This window comes from Phyllostomus hastatus, unplaced genomic scaffold, assembly GCF_019186645.2.
Source record: "Phyllostomus hastatus isolate PE091 unplaced genomic scaffold, TTU_PhHast_1.1 phas_contig_1162, whole genome shotgun sequence".
In the NCBI taxonomy this organism is placed as follows: domain Eukaryota; kingdom Metazoa; phylum Chordata; class Mammalia; order Chiroptera; family Phyllostomidae; genus Phyllostomus; species Phyllostomus hastatus.
Window position 1 is genome coordinate 3,753,388 of NW_025333537.1, and position 21,184 is coordinate 3,774,571.

At 42.3% G+C, this 21,184-nt stretch overlaps 1 protein-coding gene across 6 annotated transcripts in view; it reads left to right on the forward strand.

Moving 5' to 3' along the window:
- The window catches only part of CIT (citron rho-interacting serine/threonine kinase), a 141,605-nt gene that overhangs the window by 20,134 nt on the left and 100,287 nt on the right, over positions 1-21,184 (forward strand). For all 6 annotated transcript variants that reach the window (XM_045842962.1, XM_045842982.1, XM_045842972.1 and 3 more), the window contains exons 6-9: positions 5,215-5,357; positions 6,056-6,149; positions 11,608-11,811; positions 13,236-13,389. In XM_045842962.1, coding sequence (XP_045698918.1) covers positions 5,215-5,357; positions 6,056-6,149; positions 11,608-11,811; positions 13,236-13,389 — 595 coding nt within the window. The remainder of the gene's footprint in view (positions 1-5,214; positions 5,358-6,055; positions 6,150-11,607; positions 11,812-13,235; positions 13,390-21,184) is intronic.

A 21,184-nucleotide genomic window follows, 5' to 3' on the forward strand; every position in this document is an offset into this window, starting at 1 on the left:
TGAACACAACTTCATTGTTTATTTTAGTGAAATGTGACAGCTTATGATAGTTTTGACAGCGAGACATGTGCTGTTTTGATCTCACGGGGGAAGATTATCCAGTTTTCAGGCTTGTCTCAAAACTCGCCAGCGTGCTCGTGTGCTGCTGATCAGAAGCCAGGATTTGGAAGATGGCTGCCCATCGGAAGGAAACTGTTACTCAGAATATAGGCTCTGTTTCACTGCTCTTCTTATTTGGTCTTTCTGGAGTCCTTGGCCTTGTCAGCTTCAGTATTCTCATTGGCGGAATGAGATGTTAATACCTCTTATGGACCCCACTTCGATTGCCGAGTATGGTACTGCCTTAGGGGGTTCCTTGAGTTCTCTGTGCCTTTGAAACAGTTTTGTGTCCTGGTCTTTTGAGGCATATTTCAAGTGAGTAAATTTAGAGTTTTATCGTCTTAGGCATCACCATTGCTTACCTTGCCCCAGTTTGCCTGGTACAACCACCAGAGTTTCTGATTTAGTAGGTCTGGGGTGGGGCCCAATAATTTGCATTTGGAACCAGTCCCCAGGTGAGGCTGCTGCTGGTGGACCCCACTTTGAGAGCCATGGTCCCAAAGCTACGGTTATAGCTCTATTTAATTTCTGGTTACTGTGTCTTCCTTTTACTACTTCAGTAATCGTGTACACATCTGAGATCCTTTTTCTGGATCTTTTAGGTCAAGGAATGGTATCTACTCAACTCCCCTGCTGTTAAGTAGCCACGGGGCGCTTCACCATCCCATGTTTATTTCCTGTAACCTTGCCCACAGCTTTGTAAATAGCCCCTTCGTTAATTCACGCCCCTAGTTAACCTAGGTTGAGTGTGCCGTCTGTTTCTGGCCAGGACTCGGGATGATTCAGTGCTCCATGAGGAATTTTTTGAATTCATGGATGAATCAGGCAGGGATTCATAGTTTCTGAAATAAAAGGCCTCCTCTCTTTTTCTCTTGGTCTTCTTGCCCTTCAAGAAGAATACTGCAGGGTCTCTGCCAGGGACCGCTTTGCTCAGAGGATCCCTTCCTTCCTCTTCCATGCCAAAGACCAGGAGCTGGGCAGAGCAGAGTGAAGCCAGTAGCATCATTATGTTTTCGTGGCACTTTCAGTCATGCTGATTATGGTGCAGGCATTTCAAGGACAACACTGCTGAGTGATGGCCAGCACAGCGTGCTTCTAATGACACCCTAGGCAAATAGGAACGGAGTCCTAAAGAACTATGAAATATTCATATGCCCTCACATATGCATACATGTGCATGCAGGTATATAGGTATATGCATGTGCACATGTGTGCACACATGTACATACACCCTTGTTTTCAAATGCAACACAGCGGATGGGAATTGCCATCCCAGTACTTGGGGATATAGACGCAAACACCAACAGAGAAGCATGTACGACTTGCCCTTTAATTAGCATCTGCAGCTGCTGCCATCAGAAGGGTCTGTCTCTGTTGGCCTGAATGTCTTTTCTTTAAAAGAGCAAGTCCATTATAGCTCTAAGCCAGGCTTGTCTGTCAGCTGCTGTGCTTTCTCTGCCATCCGCAGTGTTGTCACACTGTTGAGGGCTTTCACTGTCGGGCTCTTTTTCCTCGTCCCGTTTCCCTGGTCTTTGATCACCGTGCCTTGGCGATCACTGGGTGCCGTTTGGGTGACCTACAGCTGTTCAGTACGTGCAGGGACATCTCCCGTCCTTGCAAAGATGGGTGATTGTTGCTTCAGTGCTGATGGACTGATTACTTTCCAGCTGTTGGTTGTCAGTGATCTTGTCTTGATTTGCAGAAAGGCTCCAGGCCATTATTGGGGGGAAAAAAAAGAACCACCAGAAGTGATGGCTATATTAAGGCCAGGTTTCATACAAGGGCACCTTTTCTATAGAAACTTTTCAATTGATTGGAGTAGGGAGCCATGTTGGCTTCGAAACCTCAATATAGTGCTGTGCTGGCAGCATCAGAATCACCCTGGTAGCTCCTGAAAATGCAGATTCCTGAGCCCCACCCATGGATCTTGATCCATGAAGTCTGAGTTGGACCCTGGATGGTTAGGATAGAAAGGAGGCATACTTTACCCTTCCATACTGCTTACGTTAAAATAGTTTTGTTTTTCATTCCATTAGAATTCCAGTTCTGTGAAGGCAGCTGTTTTCCTAATATCCAGAACAGTGCCTGGCACAGAGTAGGCACTCAGATACTTATTTGGATGAATGGGTTTTATCTGTTTTAAAATAGTGCTTCCTGAAGTGTTCTGCTGGGCAGGCAGGTTTGAGGCGCCCTGCCCTAGAGGACTTCCCGGTCTACTTAGAAACCACGTTCTGCGGGGATCAGCACCTCCCCGGGCATCACTGAGTAGTAAAACCAGATGCTATAAGTGATCAGTCTGGCACAGCCTGGGTGGTGATCTTGGCCTTAATTTGTTCATAGTGTTCTATTGATGCTGGTCTGAAAGACTCTTAGTTTGTGACTTTTAAAAATATTTTCATTTCTTAGTGAAAGGGGAAGGGAGGGGGAAAAGGGAGAGAAACATCAGTGTGAGAGAGAAACATCAGTTGGTATGGGGACCAAACCTGAAACCGAGGCATGTATCTGCCCTGACTGGGAATTGAGCTGGCGACCTTTCGGTTTGTGGGACGGATTCCCAACGAACTGAGCCGTGCCGGCCAGGGCAATTTGTGACTTTTACACTTGACCTTGGCCAAAGGGCCAAGAAGCAATCCATTTGTGACTTTTGATGATGCTTTTGGAGCCTCTTGATTTGGTACCATTTTTAAAAGCCCAAAAGTGTTTCCTGAAAGTGCCCGAGTCCTAGTTCTTTATTGTACAGTATCTCTAAGCTCGACAGCAAAATGATTAAGCTCGGGCCAGCTACACGCAAGCTGTCTTCCCCATGGGCTCCGTTCGTACCAGGATGAGTGCCTCTACCCCAGTAGGATAGCTTTAGGACGTGGGTAACATCTTGGGATAGCCAAATCTAATCAATAACTGTTTAAGCTGAGTTCTCCTAATGGTGCACAGCTGGAATTTTTTGAATGGTAATCTGGAATCATGTTGGTGGGTCAAGTTTGATTAGCTTCTTTGATAAGGACCTGGTCTATTTAGAGGTTTGTCATTTCATATGTCTATTTTGGCCCCATGTAGTGGAGCATGCTGCTGAGCAGCTGTTGTAATTTTTGCTGCTTGTCTTCTCAATCAGTCCTGGTTCTGAAGAAATAAAAAGGTTGTTTGACTCATAGAAAAGACTAATCTAGTTTGGTGGGGATTTCCAGCTCAGAAAATTGTATTTTGTTTTTTGAACAGCATGCATATGTTTTTGCCTTTCTAAGAGATGGTTCTTATTTTTACTGGTAATTGCACATAGAATCTTCAGAAGTAGCTGTTAAGTAGTAAATAGTGGTCAGTTTGTGAGTTCTTAAAGGTGGCCAGCGGCTGCTATATATTTGATTTTCTCATCCTTAAACTTAAAAGCTGTTCTGTACTTCACATCTTTAAGAGAGCCAGCCTAGAACATTTATAACTGTAATGTGTCGTCATAAATATGCATTGTTCTTATTTTAAGACATTTCCGTTCTAAAAGTGTGAGTGCTTCTGTTATTATCTGTGAATATTGGGGGGGATGTTTAAGACCTTTTTAATGGCAATATATATTTAAAACAGACGTAGAAGTTAGCATTCACCCACATACCCAGAGCCCATGGAGAACCAGGTTGGGATGAGTGGGTGAGCTGCAGGCTGCTGGGTGGCTCCTCCGGCATGGGGACAAGCAGCTTATGTCTGCTATGAATTTGGGGGAGATGAAGTCTACATTTAAGCTGCCTCCCTTTCTAAGTGTTGCTGCTCTTATCAGTTCATAAATCAAATATTTTTTCAGCAATGGTAGTGCAAATGGAATCTTACTCTTGAAATTGTATGAAGAGTAAGGTTTCATGTGCTCAGTCCAGTATCTGCTTGAGTATCTGCTATGTGTAAGATGCCATGTGAGTGGGGGAGACTCCCAGGTCTTGTGGAGCCCTCCTGGGGGACGGGCAAGTTGCAGTTCCTTCAGTGGGGGGTCGGTCTCTGGTGTGGGGTTGGCTTGGTGCCGGGCAGGTTCCCTACTAGACTAGGCCGGGGCCTCTCGGGATGTGTACAAGACGTTCCATGTTTGACTTGACTAGAGCATTCTTTTACTTCTGGACTAAAATCAGAGAGGAGTTTGGAGGAGGATGGATGGAAAGCACATCCCAGAGTGAAAGGACATGAACCGTGCGGAGGACCTTGGTGCCAGGCTGTGTATTTCGAGGGTTCCCTGGTGTGGAGGAAATTTTTTGCTAATCAAACATTTTATTTTACTTTCTGCTTCTAAATTTTTTTCCCTATGTACGTATATACTAACAAATGTAACAATTTGTTTTTTTTTTTTTAATCATAATAAAGGGTTGTGTTTTATCCTGACTGCGATGTGATGTCACTTTATGTTATCATGGACAGCGTTCCATGGCGTTATGAATAGATCGACTCCATTCGTCTTTAATATCTGCGTTTGTCCCATTGTTTAGATGTATCATATTTTCACAGTTTCTTAATGATGGATATTTGGGTGTTTTCCAGGTTTTTTCTTCTGTGTTACAAACAGTGCTGCAATGAACCTGCTTATCTATTTGTGTACAAACTATTAAAAGTTCCTGTAAAATAAATAGTCAGAAGTGGAATTATGAGGCCAGACAATACATATTCACATTTAAGTGTTTAATGGAGTCAGATTGCCTTCTACAGTGACTGACTGTGAAAGGCAGAGATTGCATCACATGTACTGCATGCCTCCCGTGTTCTGCTGGGTGCTGAGGGCAATGAAATAGGGTATGAGAGGGTTTGTTGCCCTCTAGGAATTTCCTTCTAGTCTGTGTACCTAATCCTAGGGAATGTCTAGGGTGTCAGTGTGGGTGGGTGGGTGGATTTAATTCAACTTCTCAAGCTTGCCATGCAAACATTGTGCATGGTGTCTGGTACTAGTCTTTCATTATGTTGATTCCCTTGGGGAATGGATGTAATTTCCTTAGGGCAGGGACCTCTTTCTTCATGACTTACAATATGTCTCACCCATCTTCATTACTTTGTGGAGACATCGTAATTATAACACGTCAGGTAGGATTTGAGGAGCTAATTGAGGCATTTCCTTTTTGGAGGTGTATGAGGAATTAATAACTTTGGCATTCTATACAGGTCATGGAATATCAGCCTGGAGGGGACTTGCTGTCACTTTTGAATAGATATGAGGACCAATTAGATGAAAATATGATTCAGTTTTACCTAGCCGAACTGATTTTGGCTGTTCACAGCGTTCATCAGATGGGATATGTACACCGGTAAGTGAGACTTCCTGGTAGTCTACTGAAAATGCATCTGTATCACCTGAGAGTTCCAACAATAGGATAAATGGACGAATGGTTTCAGCATCAAAATAACACTTCATCCAATTTTTAGCCAGTCTTATCTATAACTGGCTGAAACTAAGTTCTCCAAAATGGCAGACATTTCAGCTTACCCCTTCAACAGTAAGATAGATTTAGAATGATAACATTCCCAAGTTTGCTGGGAAAATCTGTAAACATAGTTAATAAGACCAGAAACTCTTAGGTGGGTTCTTTGGGTTATACACTAGAAAAACGACGTGATTTGTAGAAGGAGCTGACATACCATGTAGGAAGAGAGCACCACGGAGCTGTACTTTTGACCTCACCTGTCAGTAATTTACAAACGTGTTCTGCAAAATTCTCCTTCAGGAAGTGTGTCTGTGCATCCTCACTCATACGATGTTTTATGCATGTCTGAGAATGTTGTGGAAATGGAGTGATGGTTAGAGCAGGGATCACAGGAATCCTCCTCCTCTTCTTCAATTTGTTTTGCAAATTGTATGCTTGTTACTCATATCCATCCACAGGGAGGTCTGTACAGCAGAATATGGGCACTAAGGTTCTTGGCTGAATCAATACCCTAGGTTAGGGAGTGCTTGCTGATAGGCACGGAGAAGACAACACTAATTCATGCCCTGCTTTCCGTACAGAGACCTCAAGCCCGAGAACATTCTCATTGATCGAACGGGACACATCAAGCTCGTGGATTTTGGATCAGCTGCTAAAATGAACGCAAATAAGATGGTAACAAAATGCAGTAAGATAGTGATCTGTGATCCTCATGAGTTTGGGAAATGCCGGGATAAAGCTGAGTGACATTTTGGAGCCTTTGTCTGGCGGGATATGCAGTTACTTCTCCAGGGGACTGAGTGGGGATGGGGACACAGGGCTGTTTCCCAGACTTGCTTGACCTTGGCACCTTTTTCTGTTATGATACCTGTTTGTACCCTGCCAGACATTTTTAGGAACATTCTTATAGTTTGGTTAAAAAGAAAGGCAAATGCTTAGTTTGTTTCTCCCTTCATTTTCCGTGCCTAGGATAGATTGTTTTCTGTTACATTATGTTTTTTTTACCTTAAAATCTTTTGAGGAAATGTAACTTCATCTCAAATCCTCTGTTTTCTATGCAGCAAAATTTAATTAATCATCAGAGAATTTGAACTAAATATCCTTCCTTAAGCATTAAGGACCAGGTGTTCAAAATGTCAATTCTAGGTCCTGGAGCTATGATAAAAATTAAAATGTATTCCATGTGCCAAGTAGTAAGGCAGAAGGGTAGCTATTCTGATCAAAAGTGAGAATACTTGAGGGAAAAGATGACAAAGTAAAAAAAAAATATATATATATATTTAAAAAATCTCCTAATACAGTTTATACATATTAAACTGAATATGGAAGTTAATTATGCAAAAATGGTAGTTCTAAGAGAAAACCAAGTCAGATTTTAAGAGTAAGTTCACAACTGAACCACTTGGTGACCTAGACAAGTCCTTATGAATTTGGCTTTTTATTCTTTCTCTAGAAAATACTGATTCTAGTAAAAATGCACAAATTAAGAGGTTAGAGAAGCTGCTCTTCAGAATGCCCCAGCGGTGAGAATTAAGTCCTTTGTGTAAAGGGCAATATGTAAAATTACCTTTTTTTCCCCTCAACTTCCTTGGAGGAAAGGTGGGTATTATTTCATAGTATGTTGTATAGTCTATTACCTTGATCATTATATTAAGAATTAGATTATAGAACCAAAGCATTTAAAAGAAATCATGTACAGTTTAGAAACAGGCACGAAAAGTTAGATATTGTCTTTATGGTGGAATATAGCCCAGAAAAAACGTTAAGTAAAACAAAAGGTTTACAACCGAGGATTAAGAAACTTTTACACTGCATTCATGACTTTAAAAATTCATGCATCTAGAAACAAATGGAATCACAGGTACATAGCCAGCACCACTGACATTTTGTTATGGGACTGTCCTGTGTGTTCCAGGCTGTTTAAGCTGCATCCCTGGCCTCTGTCCACTAGGTAGCTGCCAGTGGCACCTTCCCCTCCAGTTGTGATAACCCAGAATGTCTCCAGACATTGCCAGATGGCCCCTGGGTGGCAAAATGACCCCTGTCTGAGAACCACTGCAGTGGATTGAGAAGCATCAGAAATCTAGGCAATGAGAGCTAGCAATAATGGATTTTCTGTAGGAAAACCTACTTGAAATGCTAGGTTAGGATCCGAAGTCACTGCTGGGGAATTAAGCTGAGGCCTTATCTCTGCATCTGGAGTCACTCCCTTCAGAGCCCTTTGTGGAGAGACGGGACTCCTTTCCACTTCTGATTTCTGTTTTTCAGTGCTTCAGACTGCCCTTTTCACTTCTCCTAATTGTACAGCCTTCAGTCCAGGCAGGCCGCCTCCCGGAGGCACTCAGTCTGATTTGCAGCTCAACGATCTTAACCCCTGATTATTTTCATCAAGGAGACGTGGTGCTCAGTTCTGTACACTTGAGAGTATTGCGCCTCCTCTCTTCTTGGAGACAGAATAATTTCTCTAGAACTTTCTGCCTTTAGGGCTGAGAATGTGAATTCTCAGTAGAGAAGGGATTTTCAGCATTGTTTTCAGTGCAAAAGCCTTTTTATTATAGAAGACCAAGAATCTGCAACCAAGATTAAGTTTGGATGTAGAATTATGGTGGGGTTTTTTTTTTTGATATTTTTCATCAATGGTGATAGGTTTAAAATGTGTTTCCTTTAAGTAGAATGTTATATAGGCCTAAAGGAGGTTCTCAATGTTTTTTGTACTCAAAATATACTGTGTAAACTTGAATCCACATTGAGCGAAATTATTATAAGTTACTCACCCCAAATCAATTAAGCGTTTGCCCTGCCACTCTCAAATATTATCTGTGTATTTTGGATATTTATGAATCTTAAGTTCGTTGTGTTTTCCATCTCCCATTGTCTTTATTTCAAGCTTCTTAGTCAGAATATTGCTTTGGAGTATTTTTGTTAGTAGACACAGGTGGACCACACTGTTTACTGACAACTTTGGGTGTTGAGCTGAGATGGGCCATCGATGTGCTGCGTGACTTAGGTAACCCACTTCACCTTATTAAAATCTCAAGAATTGTCAACAGCTAACATTTCCAACCTGTCTCCTTTTAAGCTCTCAGGAAAACAATTGCAAGAAGGTTATAAATAAAGATTATAAATCAGCCCCTTTTAGCAGTTGGAAAACCATAGGAGATAGCCGTTTTTGAGATTTATGTAGGAGTGAAAAGATTTTACTTCTTTTCCACAAGTGGAACAACATAGACTTTCTTACCCCCTGCATCTGCAGAGGTGTGTGCCCTGGGCAGCTAGATGGGAAAATAGAGGTTGAAGCAATTTTGTGTTTAAGCATTTTATGGGGAAGGTCTTGGAAAGAGGAAGACAGTGGTGTCTTACCTTCTCCTCATCTGCTTTCTGCATGGAAAAGAATCTGTTAGGTTAGTCCTTTTCTTTCTTTCTAAAAATTCTCTCTCTCTAAATATGACTGACCCTTCTGTCTCCTAGTCATTTATGTTTCCTCCTGAACTGGTGTATTTTCTTCCCTGCCAATATAGTGAAAATGAACTAACGTTCATGAAACTGGGGCCAGTCAGGAAGGTTGGATTCCCCTCATATCTCACCCAGATGAGCTGGCTTGAGTCGCCCCCAGGGGAGATGAAAGCATCTTGCAAAATCCTTATTGGGATATGTGAGGTTACATGTTGAACAGGTTTTTGGTTTTTTTTTTTTTTAAGATTTTATTTATTTATTTTAGACAGAGGGGAAGGAGGGAGAAAGAGAGAGAGAGAAACATCAATGTGTGGTTGCCTTTCACGTGATCCCTAGTGGGGACCTGGCACACAACCCAGGCATGTGCCCTGACTGGGAGTCAAACCTGCAACCCTTTGGTTCTCAGGCTGGCACTCAATCCACTGAGCCACACCAGCCAGGGCTTGAACAGGTTTAATGTGCTTGGAGACCGCCAGCTAATGGAAAGTTACTAGTCATTAAAAGTCTTTGTCAGTTGCTATTAATTACTCTAGTAGGAGATGTAGGAAAAGAAAGCTGGAGAGTATTTTTCTTTAAAATATAGAAAATTTTACAAAACAATGAGATACAAATGTATATGATCACATACCTCTTATGGGCAAGACTTAGTTGGGGAGTTATCTGACTGTCTTTGATAAGTCTAATCATGAGTTTGAAAATGAGGCATTGACAATTTATAGCTTTTTCTGGGTCATGCTGATAGCCAAATTCCTTTCAACTCTCTGGTTGTGAACAAGTAACCAAGCCAAGTGAGCTACAAACAGGGAGAACTGAATAGTTTCAAATAGTCTAGTGTGATGAGAAAATAAAACCCAACAATGTGCAAATGATGCGTATTTGAAAATTGTGTATTAATGCTTCTGCAAGGTAATCAAGCATAAAGGGTAAGTGAGCATTTAATCAACGATACAGTGACATTAGCAATACCTAGTTAAATTAAGGTATTACAGTGTTTCTTTTCTTACTTTGATATTTAAGAGATATTTCTTACTGTCATTATTAAGTTTCTCTCCCACCCTCTCCGTCCCCCAAACCCTGCAGTTTAATCCTAACCTTGTGTTGACTCATCAACATCTACACACACTTTACAAGACAGAAGTCTGGGCGCAGCCTGCCCAGCGTCAAGGCTTCCCTTTGACGTAAGCTGCTTTCAGCTCCTCAAGCCAAGGGTGTCCTATGCATGTTTTCTCCTTTCTCTTCACCTTCGTCCATCAGCATAGACCTGAGGCTTTCTCAGGGGGTGTGGCCGTCTAGCTTTCCCAAGTGGGTACTCGCAGTGGAAAGCAGTGGTGTCAAGAATAACAGCATCACACTGCTTTCTGGGTGAACAGGCTGGGAAAACCTACGGCGGGCCCTAGGCAGGTGGTAAAAAGAGAGGGAGTAGGGAGAAGGAGTCTGTCTCCTATCACAGTGGGTCTCTGGACAGAAGAATGGAAGGTTACAGGCTGAGGGAGCTTGGGTCTTCTTCACTGGGGAAGGGAGACCTCCTAGCGTCCTCTCCAACATTCGATTTCCTCTCAATTCCCAAAGCAAAGCAAATTTACTTTCTTGATATGAAGCGCAGCATTAAAGACACATGGCCTTACCCATAAAACCTCTTGGCTTCCTCAGGGCACTTAACACCCATGAATGAGGAGAGAGTTCTTTTGTGCCCTGTGGCTGCTGATGTGAGAGGGGCCTTTCTAGCCAAAGGGTCGTGGGCCACCTGGTCAACACAGTGCACGTGGTTAACATCAGGCCGTCTCTGTTGTGTGTGTGTGGGGGGAGGACAGAGGGGTGATCCTTAGACTCCAAATTTCGTGGCTCTGAAAACTTGAAAACAATTTTGAAGACCAAAAGGGTTGCCAGCGTACTGCCTTGGAAGGGGTGGGGGCGAAGGGCAGAAAACCTACGTCTGTCATGAGCCTCATTTCAAGAAACAAAGGACATTTAAACGCCAAAACAGTCAGAAGGACAAATTCTCGGAAAAGAAGGACAGGGCAGTTCTTTAAATGGAATGTATTTAGCTTTATAAAAAGACATCCTACGCTGTCCTAATCTTTCTCTGCCAAGGTCAGGTGCTTGGGTGCCGTCGGATTCAAGGGCCCTGGTGGGGAGGGAACCAGGGAACAGGATTGGGGGTGAGGAAAATGAACTCATTAACGTTTGACCTCTGGTGCACAGTTTCATGTCTTGCCCTATGGATGTGTCAAAGTCAGAATGTTGATCCCAGATATTTAACCTTGAGATATAACACGTTTGTAATATTTGTTGCCAGCTGGCTGCTAGTTTTTAGGTTGATCGTATAGATTCATCTTTAGGGCTCACTCTCAGTTTGCTGTTTCATGACTGAAAGAAGTCCTGTCATATCAGTAATGTGTACCAGGAAAGATGTCTTCCATGTCAGGTATATGTTCTGCTCTCATTGTACTGTAACCAAAGGGTATGTATATCATCAACAACTCTTTGCCTTAGGATTATATTATGTGCTTTTTAAAAAAATTAGTCATTTGCATTTTCTGACAGTGCTCCTCCTGACAGGTTTAAGTACCTGGGAGAGTAGTAATCAGTGGCAAATCAGCTGGCGTCGGAACTGTGGCTGTTTGCAGCCTGTCTGAGGGTAACTGAGAGTCTGTTGTGTTCATTTTATTTATGTTTCCAGGTGAGTGCCAAACTCCCGATTGGGACCCCAGATTACATGGCTCCGGAAGTGCTGACAGTGATGAACGGGGACGGAAAAGGTGTCTACAGCCTAGACTGTGACTGGTGGTCCGTGGGGGTTATTGCTTATGAGATGGTTTATGGAAGGTCCCCGTTCACTGAGGGAACATCAGCCAGAACCTTTAATAACATCATGAATTTCCAGGTAAAGAGCTATTAGTAGATTTTGAAGTGATATTGAGGAATGAATGGCATTTAAAAATTGTAGAATAAACCTTTGTCATGTATAAACCAGCAGTACTGGTGATAATAATAGCACATACTTATATAGCAGTTATTTTGTGCCAAAAGCTGTTCTAAACACCTTATTAATTTTATTGACTTTCAGCCACCAGTAATTAATTGTAAGCCTATGTCATTATTACAGAAGAAAACCTGTTGCCAATTAATCTATGATAGTTGATTGATTATAAATGCATTTTGATTTCAGTACTGCTAAGTGTGAATAAATGTGAGTCTTAGAATTGATGAAATGGAGTTTATTAACTTGGCAAATTCTGATAACCCTGGGAGGAAGGTATTACTATTTTCATTTAACAGATGAGGAAACCAAAACTCAAGAGTAGTTAAGTAACTTGCCCAAAATAACGCAGGCAGTCTGGATTTGCAGTCCATGCTCTTGATATTATGCAGTATACTGCTTCTTAGTACTAATAGCTATCCAGTCTGATAGAGGACATGAATTAGAAATATAGTAATATATATGAAGTAGAATTTAAAACTGTTTTCTAATAACTGACTTTCCACTCTATTAAGCCCGTTTCTTATAAATATATATGTTTTAGTTTCAACCAAAAGGAAAAAACCATATTTTACAGGTTTTTGTATCTTACCCAATTTGTATCTTTCTGAAATACTTAATACATATTTTTATATTTATAATAAATATTTTATATGCTTAATACATACATATGTTATTTGTTATTCTCGAGTCTCCTCTTAAGTTAAAGTTTCCCCTTAGATGATTCTTGGGGCTGACTTATTTTCTTCATTTTAATCCATCCATTTAGCAATGAGTGGATTGCACTAGGCATTGTTAGGTACCTGTACCAGGTTTACAGTGATGAGCAAGAAGGAGAAGGGTCTCTCTCTGCCTTTTTCATCATCACACAGAAATCAGGATGCATTGTGTGTGTGCAAAAGCAAAGTACAGAGGGAGGACACGGGGGCGGGGGTGGGGGGAGTAATAGGGAGCGAGAGGTAGGCAGGGAAGAAGGGCTCAGGTTAGGGAGGGTGTTCTAGGTGGACAGAACAGTGTGATTTGTTCTGGAAGCCCTAAATAGCTCATCGTTGTTGGGCAGCAAAGAGCGAGAGGGGGAGTGCAGCTAGATGAAATGGGAGAGGAGCAGGGGTCAAGTCGTGAACAATACTGAACCCTTGCAAAGGAACTAGGCCTACTGATGTGAGCAGGCCCTTTATTTTGGGAGCATGCCTTTGGTCCAAAGTGACGAGGGCACGGAACTTCCTTCTTTAGAGAAAGAAAAAAAATATGTCAGTAATACTTTCTTAACTTTGGGACATGGGAAGCTGAATTTGCTAAAGAAATAATTATTTTATTTTTTGGAATAGCGTTTTTTGAAGTTTCCAGATGACCCCAAAGTTAGCAGTGAATTAGTGGATCTGATTCAAAGTTTGTTGTGTGGCCAGAAAGAGAGACTGAAGTTTGAAGGCCTTTGCTGCCATCCTTTTTTCTCAAAAACCGACTGGAATAACATTCGTAACTGTAAGTAGAGCTGTGTTCCTTCCATTCTAGTGTTGGGATTAAGAAATACTTGAGAATGATCTGAAATTATTGTGGCCCACAGAAGCTGGTACAGATTGTAAAAATAAGGGCCTTAATTATCTACAGGATACAAGAGGCTAATGATGTAGGGTAGCTGTCATGGAGTGATAATTCCACTTTCAAATTGTTTGCATAGAACTGGGTCATTTATCAAACTGTGTTGATGTGCCCTTAGAATATTGTCTCTCGATAAGTTAGAGAGATGGAGTTCAAAGGTGATCACTTGGTTTGACAGAGTTTCTTCCTAGAGGAGAAGTGGACCTAGGTATTTCATTCGCAGGTTAGGAAAAAGACTCAGAGATCAGGCAAAGTGCCCAGGTTGCTCTGCCAGGGGCCAAGCCTGCACGAAAACCGTAAATGCCTTGTGCTCATTTGTTTCCCACTAAAGTTTCTGTCTTTGCTCACAAGCATGTAAAATCTTCATACGCACAGTGGACTCATTCATACATTGCTCTGTAATCAATTAGTGCCAACTAAATTCATTACAAACAAAGACCTGATGTATTGTCAACAAAACCAAAATGCTTGTGTTTTTACGAATTGGTAATTTCTTGAACCTTTGTTCATTCTATTCTTGGCCATGTTGTTGATTGAGTGCTCTAGTGACCAGACCCAATGATTAGCATAATTTAGAGCCAGTAGGAAAGCAATTGACCTGTTTGAGCTGTGTTTTGTTTTTGCTGATGAGGGGAAGTGGGGAAATGGAATTCATTTCTAGGAGTCAAAGTGAGGCTTCTAGTTGGAACCATGCTGTAATTATCACAGCTTGCACCTTCAGCTGGAGTATGTGAGTTGGGTTGAAAATCCAGTATTATCCAGTTGAAAGCCATTCTGATGGTTTCTGTGACCCCCTGACAAAATATTTAAGTAGGCTGGATTTCCGTAAGTCTGTTCTTGGGAACTTTTTTCTTCTGGTAGCCACGTTGTTTTATTTTTGTAATCTTTAAGCATCAATCCCCCTGAACTTCCAAGGTTCCAAGTTTTTAATTAGCAATATATTTTCAGTGCAGTCTATTTTGCTTTTAGAAAGACTTCATACATTTTCTTTCAGTTGCTGTTCAAATACTTGATCTTTTCTTGCTTTGCCTTTTTATCTCTGTTATATTTTTGAATAAGCAGCTAATTTTTTTATGCGCGCACTTACTGATTATTCCCAACAACCTATTTCTCCTCAGGTAAGTCAGTGAATGGTGATTAACTACCTGGGTAACTTTATTTTGTGTTTTGGTAAATCTTGACTTTTTAGTATTGTGTCAGAATTCTCAGATTTTGTTCTAATCTTTTCCTTTCAGGCTGTTTATAGGTTTTAGGCTTATTGAGTTTACAAGGAAGTGTAACCTCTGTTCTATAAATTATATAGTGCCCGTGGAGGATACGTGTCAGTGTAGAATGTGGCCCGAGATGTTTATCACGAGGCCCGTTTTTGAAGGTCACGGTCATCTTTGGGAGGAGATGACCCTGTGATGGATTACTGATAGTTTTGGTCATCTTGACACCTCTTGCTGCTGCACTTGACTCACCTGGCCTTCTGGGGTTACCTTAGCGTTTCCTTATCTTTAACACGTGTTCTCCCTCCCCCAACCCCCACATTTGTGTAAGGGAATTCTCACCCAACTGAATCCTGTTTAAAAAATTTATTTTTAAAAGTAAAACTTGTATATATTTAAGGTGTACAGCATGATGATTTGATATACATATACAAGGTGAAATTACTGCTGTAGTGAAGCTACAGTGATAATTAATTACTGTGATTAATAATTAATATATCCATCTCCTGACATAGTTAACTTTTTTCTTTTATTAAAAATTATTATTTGTTTTAGAGAGAGGGGAAGGGAGGGAGAAAGAGAGAGAGGAACACTGGTGTGGGAGACAAACACCGGTCTCTCACATGGGCCCTGACTAGGGACAAAGCCTGCAACCCAGGCTTGTGCCCTGACCAGGAATCGAACCGGCGTCTGTTTGCTTTGCAGGATGACACCCAACCAACTGAGCCACACCTGTCAGAGCTTACCTTTTCTGTTGTTGTTGTTGTGAGAGCACCTGAAATCTACTTTCTTAACAGTTCCCAGAATTCAGGATAGTGTCTTCAACTACAGTCATTATGCCGTGCCCTTTGACCAGCATCGCCCCTTTCCCCCTCGCCGTCCCTGGTGACCAGTGCTCTGTTCTCTGCCTCTATGCATTTGACTTTTTACATTTTTTAAATCCCCATCTGAGGTTATGTTTGCTCATTTTAGAGAGAGATGAAGGGTGGGGGCGGGGGAGAGAGAGAAAGAGGGAGAAAGACATCAATGCGAGAGAGAAACGCCCGTTGGTTGCCTCTCGTGCACGCCCTGCCCGGGCGCCCAGCCTGCCCCGACCGGGAACTGACTGGCGACCTTTCACTTTGTGGGATGACGCTCAGCCCTCTGAGCCACACTGGTCAGGGAAAAGTATGTTTGCTTTAGAAAATTTAATGAAGACATATGGCCAGTAGCTCTTGTCGTCTTAGGGGATATACAGGTGAATATTGATGTGTCTCTTGAGGGCTGTTCTGTTTTTAGAGAGGAAGCCGTTGACAGGAGAGAAGAGACTAAAAAGAGCTAAATGCTTATGAATGAGAATTACAGGATTCCCCCTGTCTAGCCTGACTTTAGAAGCTACATCCAGAGACATTAAATATATGTAGTATTTTACTTTATTCCAAGATATATGGAAACTTCTTATTTTAGCTATAATTGCTGAATGGAAAGGATAAAGATGAAAAATGTGGAACTCTGGGTGACAGGAATATCAGGGTGAGGAGATAAAGTCAGGGCTAAAGGTGAAAACAAGCAAGTTCCCGTCAAGTTGCTGGAAGACAGATTTGGGACCGTCGGCCTTTGAGTGGCCAAAGCGAAACAGACTATGAACAGTCACAGAAGCCTCCGTCCCATGAGAAAGAAATGCAGAATGGTTTGCTCAGAAAAGACTCGATTTCACGGACACTGAGCCTTGAGGACTTTCATCACTGGGTTCTCCCTGAATGAGGCCCCTTGTGACCTGGTGGGTCACGACCCGCCAGTATGTGCCCTGGAGGTTTCCTGTGACTCCTCCTGCAGCGCCTCTCAGCGTCAGCCCACGATGCACTGTCAGAGTTCAGTTCGGTACCAAGCGCGGTCAATTAGAGCCTTTCCCGGGGGAAGATGGGAAACAGGAAATGGGTTTGCGGAGAAAGCCCGTAAATCGGAGTCCACAGCCCTTCAATTCTCCCTTGCCAGAAAACCTTCCACAACCAGGCAACCATGGAAATGATTTGGCCAAAGATTCAAAATTATATTAAACATCTGGGACCATATGCAGGAGCCAACGTTCGCGTCGGTTCTGTGAAGTGCGGTGATTGCATTTAGGTGCATATTCTGAGGGAATGTTTGGATAGCATTAAAGCGGGCGGTTGGCAGGAGTCAAAAAATAGATGAAAGCCTGGGACAAAGAATAGGAGGTCCAGGTTGTTCCAGCCCGAGGGTTTGGAAATAATTGTCCGTGTCCCACTTAAGAGAAAGCAGGTGCGGCCAACCCTGTTGACCCCTGATGACAGGAAGAAAAGGTGCAGCGCTGACCCTTGGGGCTCTAAGACCCACCCTTCCTGTCCCTCAGAGTTCTGGCTAACGAAGAACACAGAACTGACAGCCAGGGAGGGGCCAGATTTGGCAAGGCAGGTGCTCAGTGACCTGCGATGCAGGGGTCTGTGAAATTCACCTGTCCGACCGACAGAGAACAACAGTGGGCCTTCCCCTGTGGACAGGGAGGCTGCCCACGCAGTGGGCCTGGTGGACACAGGAGGACGAGAGTGGTCACTTGAGTGCCCGCCGCGTCTGGACACAGGCAGTAAAACAGGACGGGTAAAGCCCGGTTCTTGCTCTCCCAGCACAGTGACCCTGTATTCCAGTGAAACAGCCCGATGAGTGTCCAGCTCCTCCTTCCTTCGGGTCGGAGTGAGTCAAAGGGTGAGACTGCGTGTGCTTATTCAACACTCCTGCCTCATGGGGTGAAGGACCCCGGATGGAAGCTCCTTAGACCAGGAAAGGATTAGGGACAAAATATCCTCCCTTCCCAATGGTTACAGATAGCTTTATTAAGGAATAATAGACATACAATAAATACATGTGTTTTAAGTGTTTAGTTTAAGTTTGGCATATGTAAACCCTGTGAAACCATCACCACACACTGAAGATAATGAACATACCCATCACCCCTGAAGGTTTCTTCTTGCCCCTTCGTGACCCTTCTCTACCACCCTCCCCCTTCCTTCCCTTGTTCCCAGGTCACGGATACTGCTAACGTGCTACAACACACATGAGAACCCCCCACAACAAAGCATCCTCCAGTTCTAAATGTCAGCGGTGCCACAGCTGAGAAACCCTGTGCTAGAGATATCTCCCACAGTAATTATGGGTGGAATGATATGATCTCTGGGATTTGTTTTTAATAATCAACAAGCTGCAAACAAGATAGGGAGGGCGTGAGATGAAATGAAAATGGGACTTGCTAGTTGTGGAAGCTGTGCGATGGGCACACGGGGATTCAGTCTTCTTTCTACCTTATACTCATGTTGTGTATGTGCAAGTTTTCATAGTAAAAATTTAAAGGTAAATTTAAACAATATTGGAGGAAAAGGTACTACAGAATCTTGATGGCAGCAAAGGATAAATCTAATCCGATGTGTTCTTGGGTATAAGTAATTTGGGGGAAAGGTAATTCAGGGAAAGTTGCCGGGGTCCGGCATGAGCAGGTTCCGGGGAATGGAAGCCAGTGGACCAGCTCATGTGCTGTTGTTTGAAGTGTGGTCTGGGGGCTTCCATCCGGGCCCCAAACCCACCTTTGCAGAGAAATGCAGTCAGGCCTAGTTGCAATTCGAAAAGATTGCCTTTTGAGTGTTTTCTAGTCTATGTAGGTGTTTCCCAGGTCACTGAGTACCTACACTGAGAAGGAAGGGAAAGACAAAAGCAGAACTAAGCTGCTTGAAATCCGGTTAAAGTGCCATCCAGAAATGAGAGAGAGCATCTCTGAAAAGTATAATTCTGTGGAAAAACAGGTTGTTAAGCAAGAACTTGATATTAAGTAGCCTAGTAGGAACACAGCTTTTGCGAAAGGTGAGATTCAGATAAAGTACACAACTCCATCGAGATCTCTTAACAGCCACCAGAGAGGAAGCTACTTAGCTGTTGGCAGCCAGACCCTAGAATCCTTGAGATGGATTGATTGAAGCACACTTTAGCAACTCAAACTTCCTTATTCATTTACTTTGAAGATACATTGTAAAAATTAATCACCAGCCAAATCAACATTACCCTAAAGTTTTTTTATGACTTGGGAAGCAAAGGGATGGGATAACTTAATTTATTTAATTCTATTGAGAACTCTAGCTGATTTATCATCTTTTTGAATTTGTTATACAATGTGTTATTTGGATGAGTTATAGCTGATCATTTCCTACCTGGAGGGAAGAAAATAGGGGATTTGTCTGACACTTTAAGGAATATAACCTATTCTCAAATTGAGCAAATTACTTATGTATATTAGTAACTAGCTCTATTTGCCTATCCTCTAACTTACTCTCTTGGTTCATTCTCATGAGACCTCCGATACTGGATTATCTTGCTCTTCTTTCTGTTGTAACCCTTTTTTTTGGAGGTGTTCCCATCAACAACAACAAGAAGTTGCTCGTTGATGTTTTTCAAGTGATAACAAGTGGTGCTCTTGTAGCAGTTGTTACATTTTGCCACTTCTTTCTGTAGCCTGTGTCTTGTTAACCCACATCCTCTCTGTTCCTGTTATCACCTCCTGAGTATAGAATTTGTGATGCTGATTGCTGTCGACTTGTCCTTTAGAGGTTTCTAGCATTGACCTCTTGCAGCCATCACTTCTTAAACGATACTATCAGTCTCAGGAACTGACACCAACCCCCATACTCTAAAACTCTTTCTAATAATCCCCTTTGTCAGTCCAGTCCAGGATTCACCCCTTTTCGAGGTTCAGCCACGTTTTTACTTTCACATATTTTGCAGCCTCATTACCCACAGCCTCTTGGGCTGCTGTTCTGTGGCTTTTCTAAAGTAGCACTCTTCCGCACTTCAGCCCACGAAGATACCTTTTAACCAACTCTTGAAATTCGCTCACCTCCATGACATTTTCCTGCAGGAACACATAAAACCCAGTGCACCCGCATCAGCAGAACTTGCCATCACTCCGTTTATGTGTTCTCTACTTTTCACATCTACATCTTGACCTCTAAATGACATAAATAGCTTCTACTTATATTGCAGTTCTGTGTTTTGTTTTGTTTTATAAAGATTCTATTTTTTAGAGAGGGGAAGGGAGGGAGAAAGAGAGGGAGAGAAACACCAATGTGTGATTGCCTCTCATGTGTCCCCTACTGGGGATCTGGCCTGCAACCCAGGCATGTGTCCTGACTGGGAATTGAACCAGTGACCCTTTGATTTGCAGGCGGGCGAATCAGTCCACTGAGCCAGGGCAGCAGTCCTGTGTTTTTAACATGGGTAAATGCAACCACATTAGTGCCTCAGATTTTAAGAGACTGGAAGATAGCTAATTTTTTTGTAGTCTTTTAGGTTTGAACAGAGCAACTAATTAGTTAAGTACTGTTTTGTTTTTTTTAAGGTGCAGGACATCATGGTAGGTAGAATGAAGTTGAAAATGTTTTTGCTTTAATATGAACAGAATGCCCACTGTGTTCTAGGCACAGTCCTAATCCTTTACACTTATTTATGTGCCTTTGTCTTCTATGGCACTGTGTTGGCTGTTACTCATCTTCTGCTCTGTCGCACACCACTCAGCACCAATGCCATAGCAATGCTTGTGGCCCAAGCAATGATTAAAAGTCATAGGGGTTGTATAAACTCCATCTAGGCTCAGGTGTTTTTATTTATATATTTATTGATGGCTTTTTAAAGTGTTTGTCTATATTTATTTATATATATTCGTTATGTGTCAATCGTTCATGACTAAATTGGTACTCTGAGTTTCCTGTAGTGGCGTATGGCGTGAAATAACCCATTGGGTCTAAGAAATGATCCCACATCTAAGGCTCTTGTTACTCATTCATTTCCTTAAGGACGGGATGTGAGACGTGGATTGGAGACGGCTGGGCGCTGCTCTGTGGGGGGGAGACGGTGTATAACGGCGAACGCAACGCCGTCTCTGCCCTCACGGAGCTTGCGTTCCAGTGGGGAAAGTGGACGATGGGCCTTCTAACACAATTAGAAAATCTTTGTGTTTTTAATATTAATAATGTCTGTCTGGTATACTGAAAAACTAAAGGTAGTAATAAGGTAAATGGAACTCCATGGAGCAAGTTAGAGAGAAGTAGGGCCAAAGGGCGAATCCATTTGGTCCCCTTGTTTTTATTTTTTGAATATTTTTGAAGGCAATACAAGTTTTGTCCTTCAAAGCTTGTAATAAATGTCAAGATTCAAAAAAAAGAACTTATAGGAGATTAACTACAGCTCTTAAAATAGGTCTTTCTTTCCAAAACCCTTGTTTTGCCATCTATCTTATATATAATGCGGGAAAAAATAAAATCCTCCAGAACTTATGTGGGTAAGCCCCTGCCACTAAGGGGAATGTACCCTGATGTGACCTCAAGAAAGGCTGATTTATTTAAAAATATATAGGGAAAGATTTTTTTTCTATTTTTCGGAGTGGCTTTTGCCAATGAAAAGTAGATCTTAATACATGGCTTGTTACTTGTCAT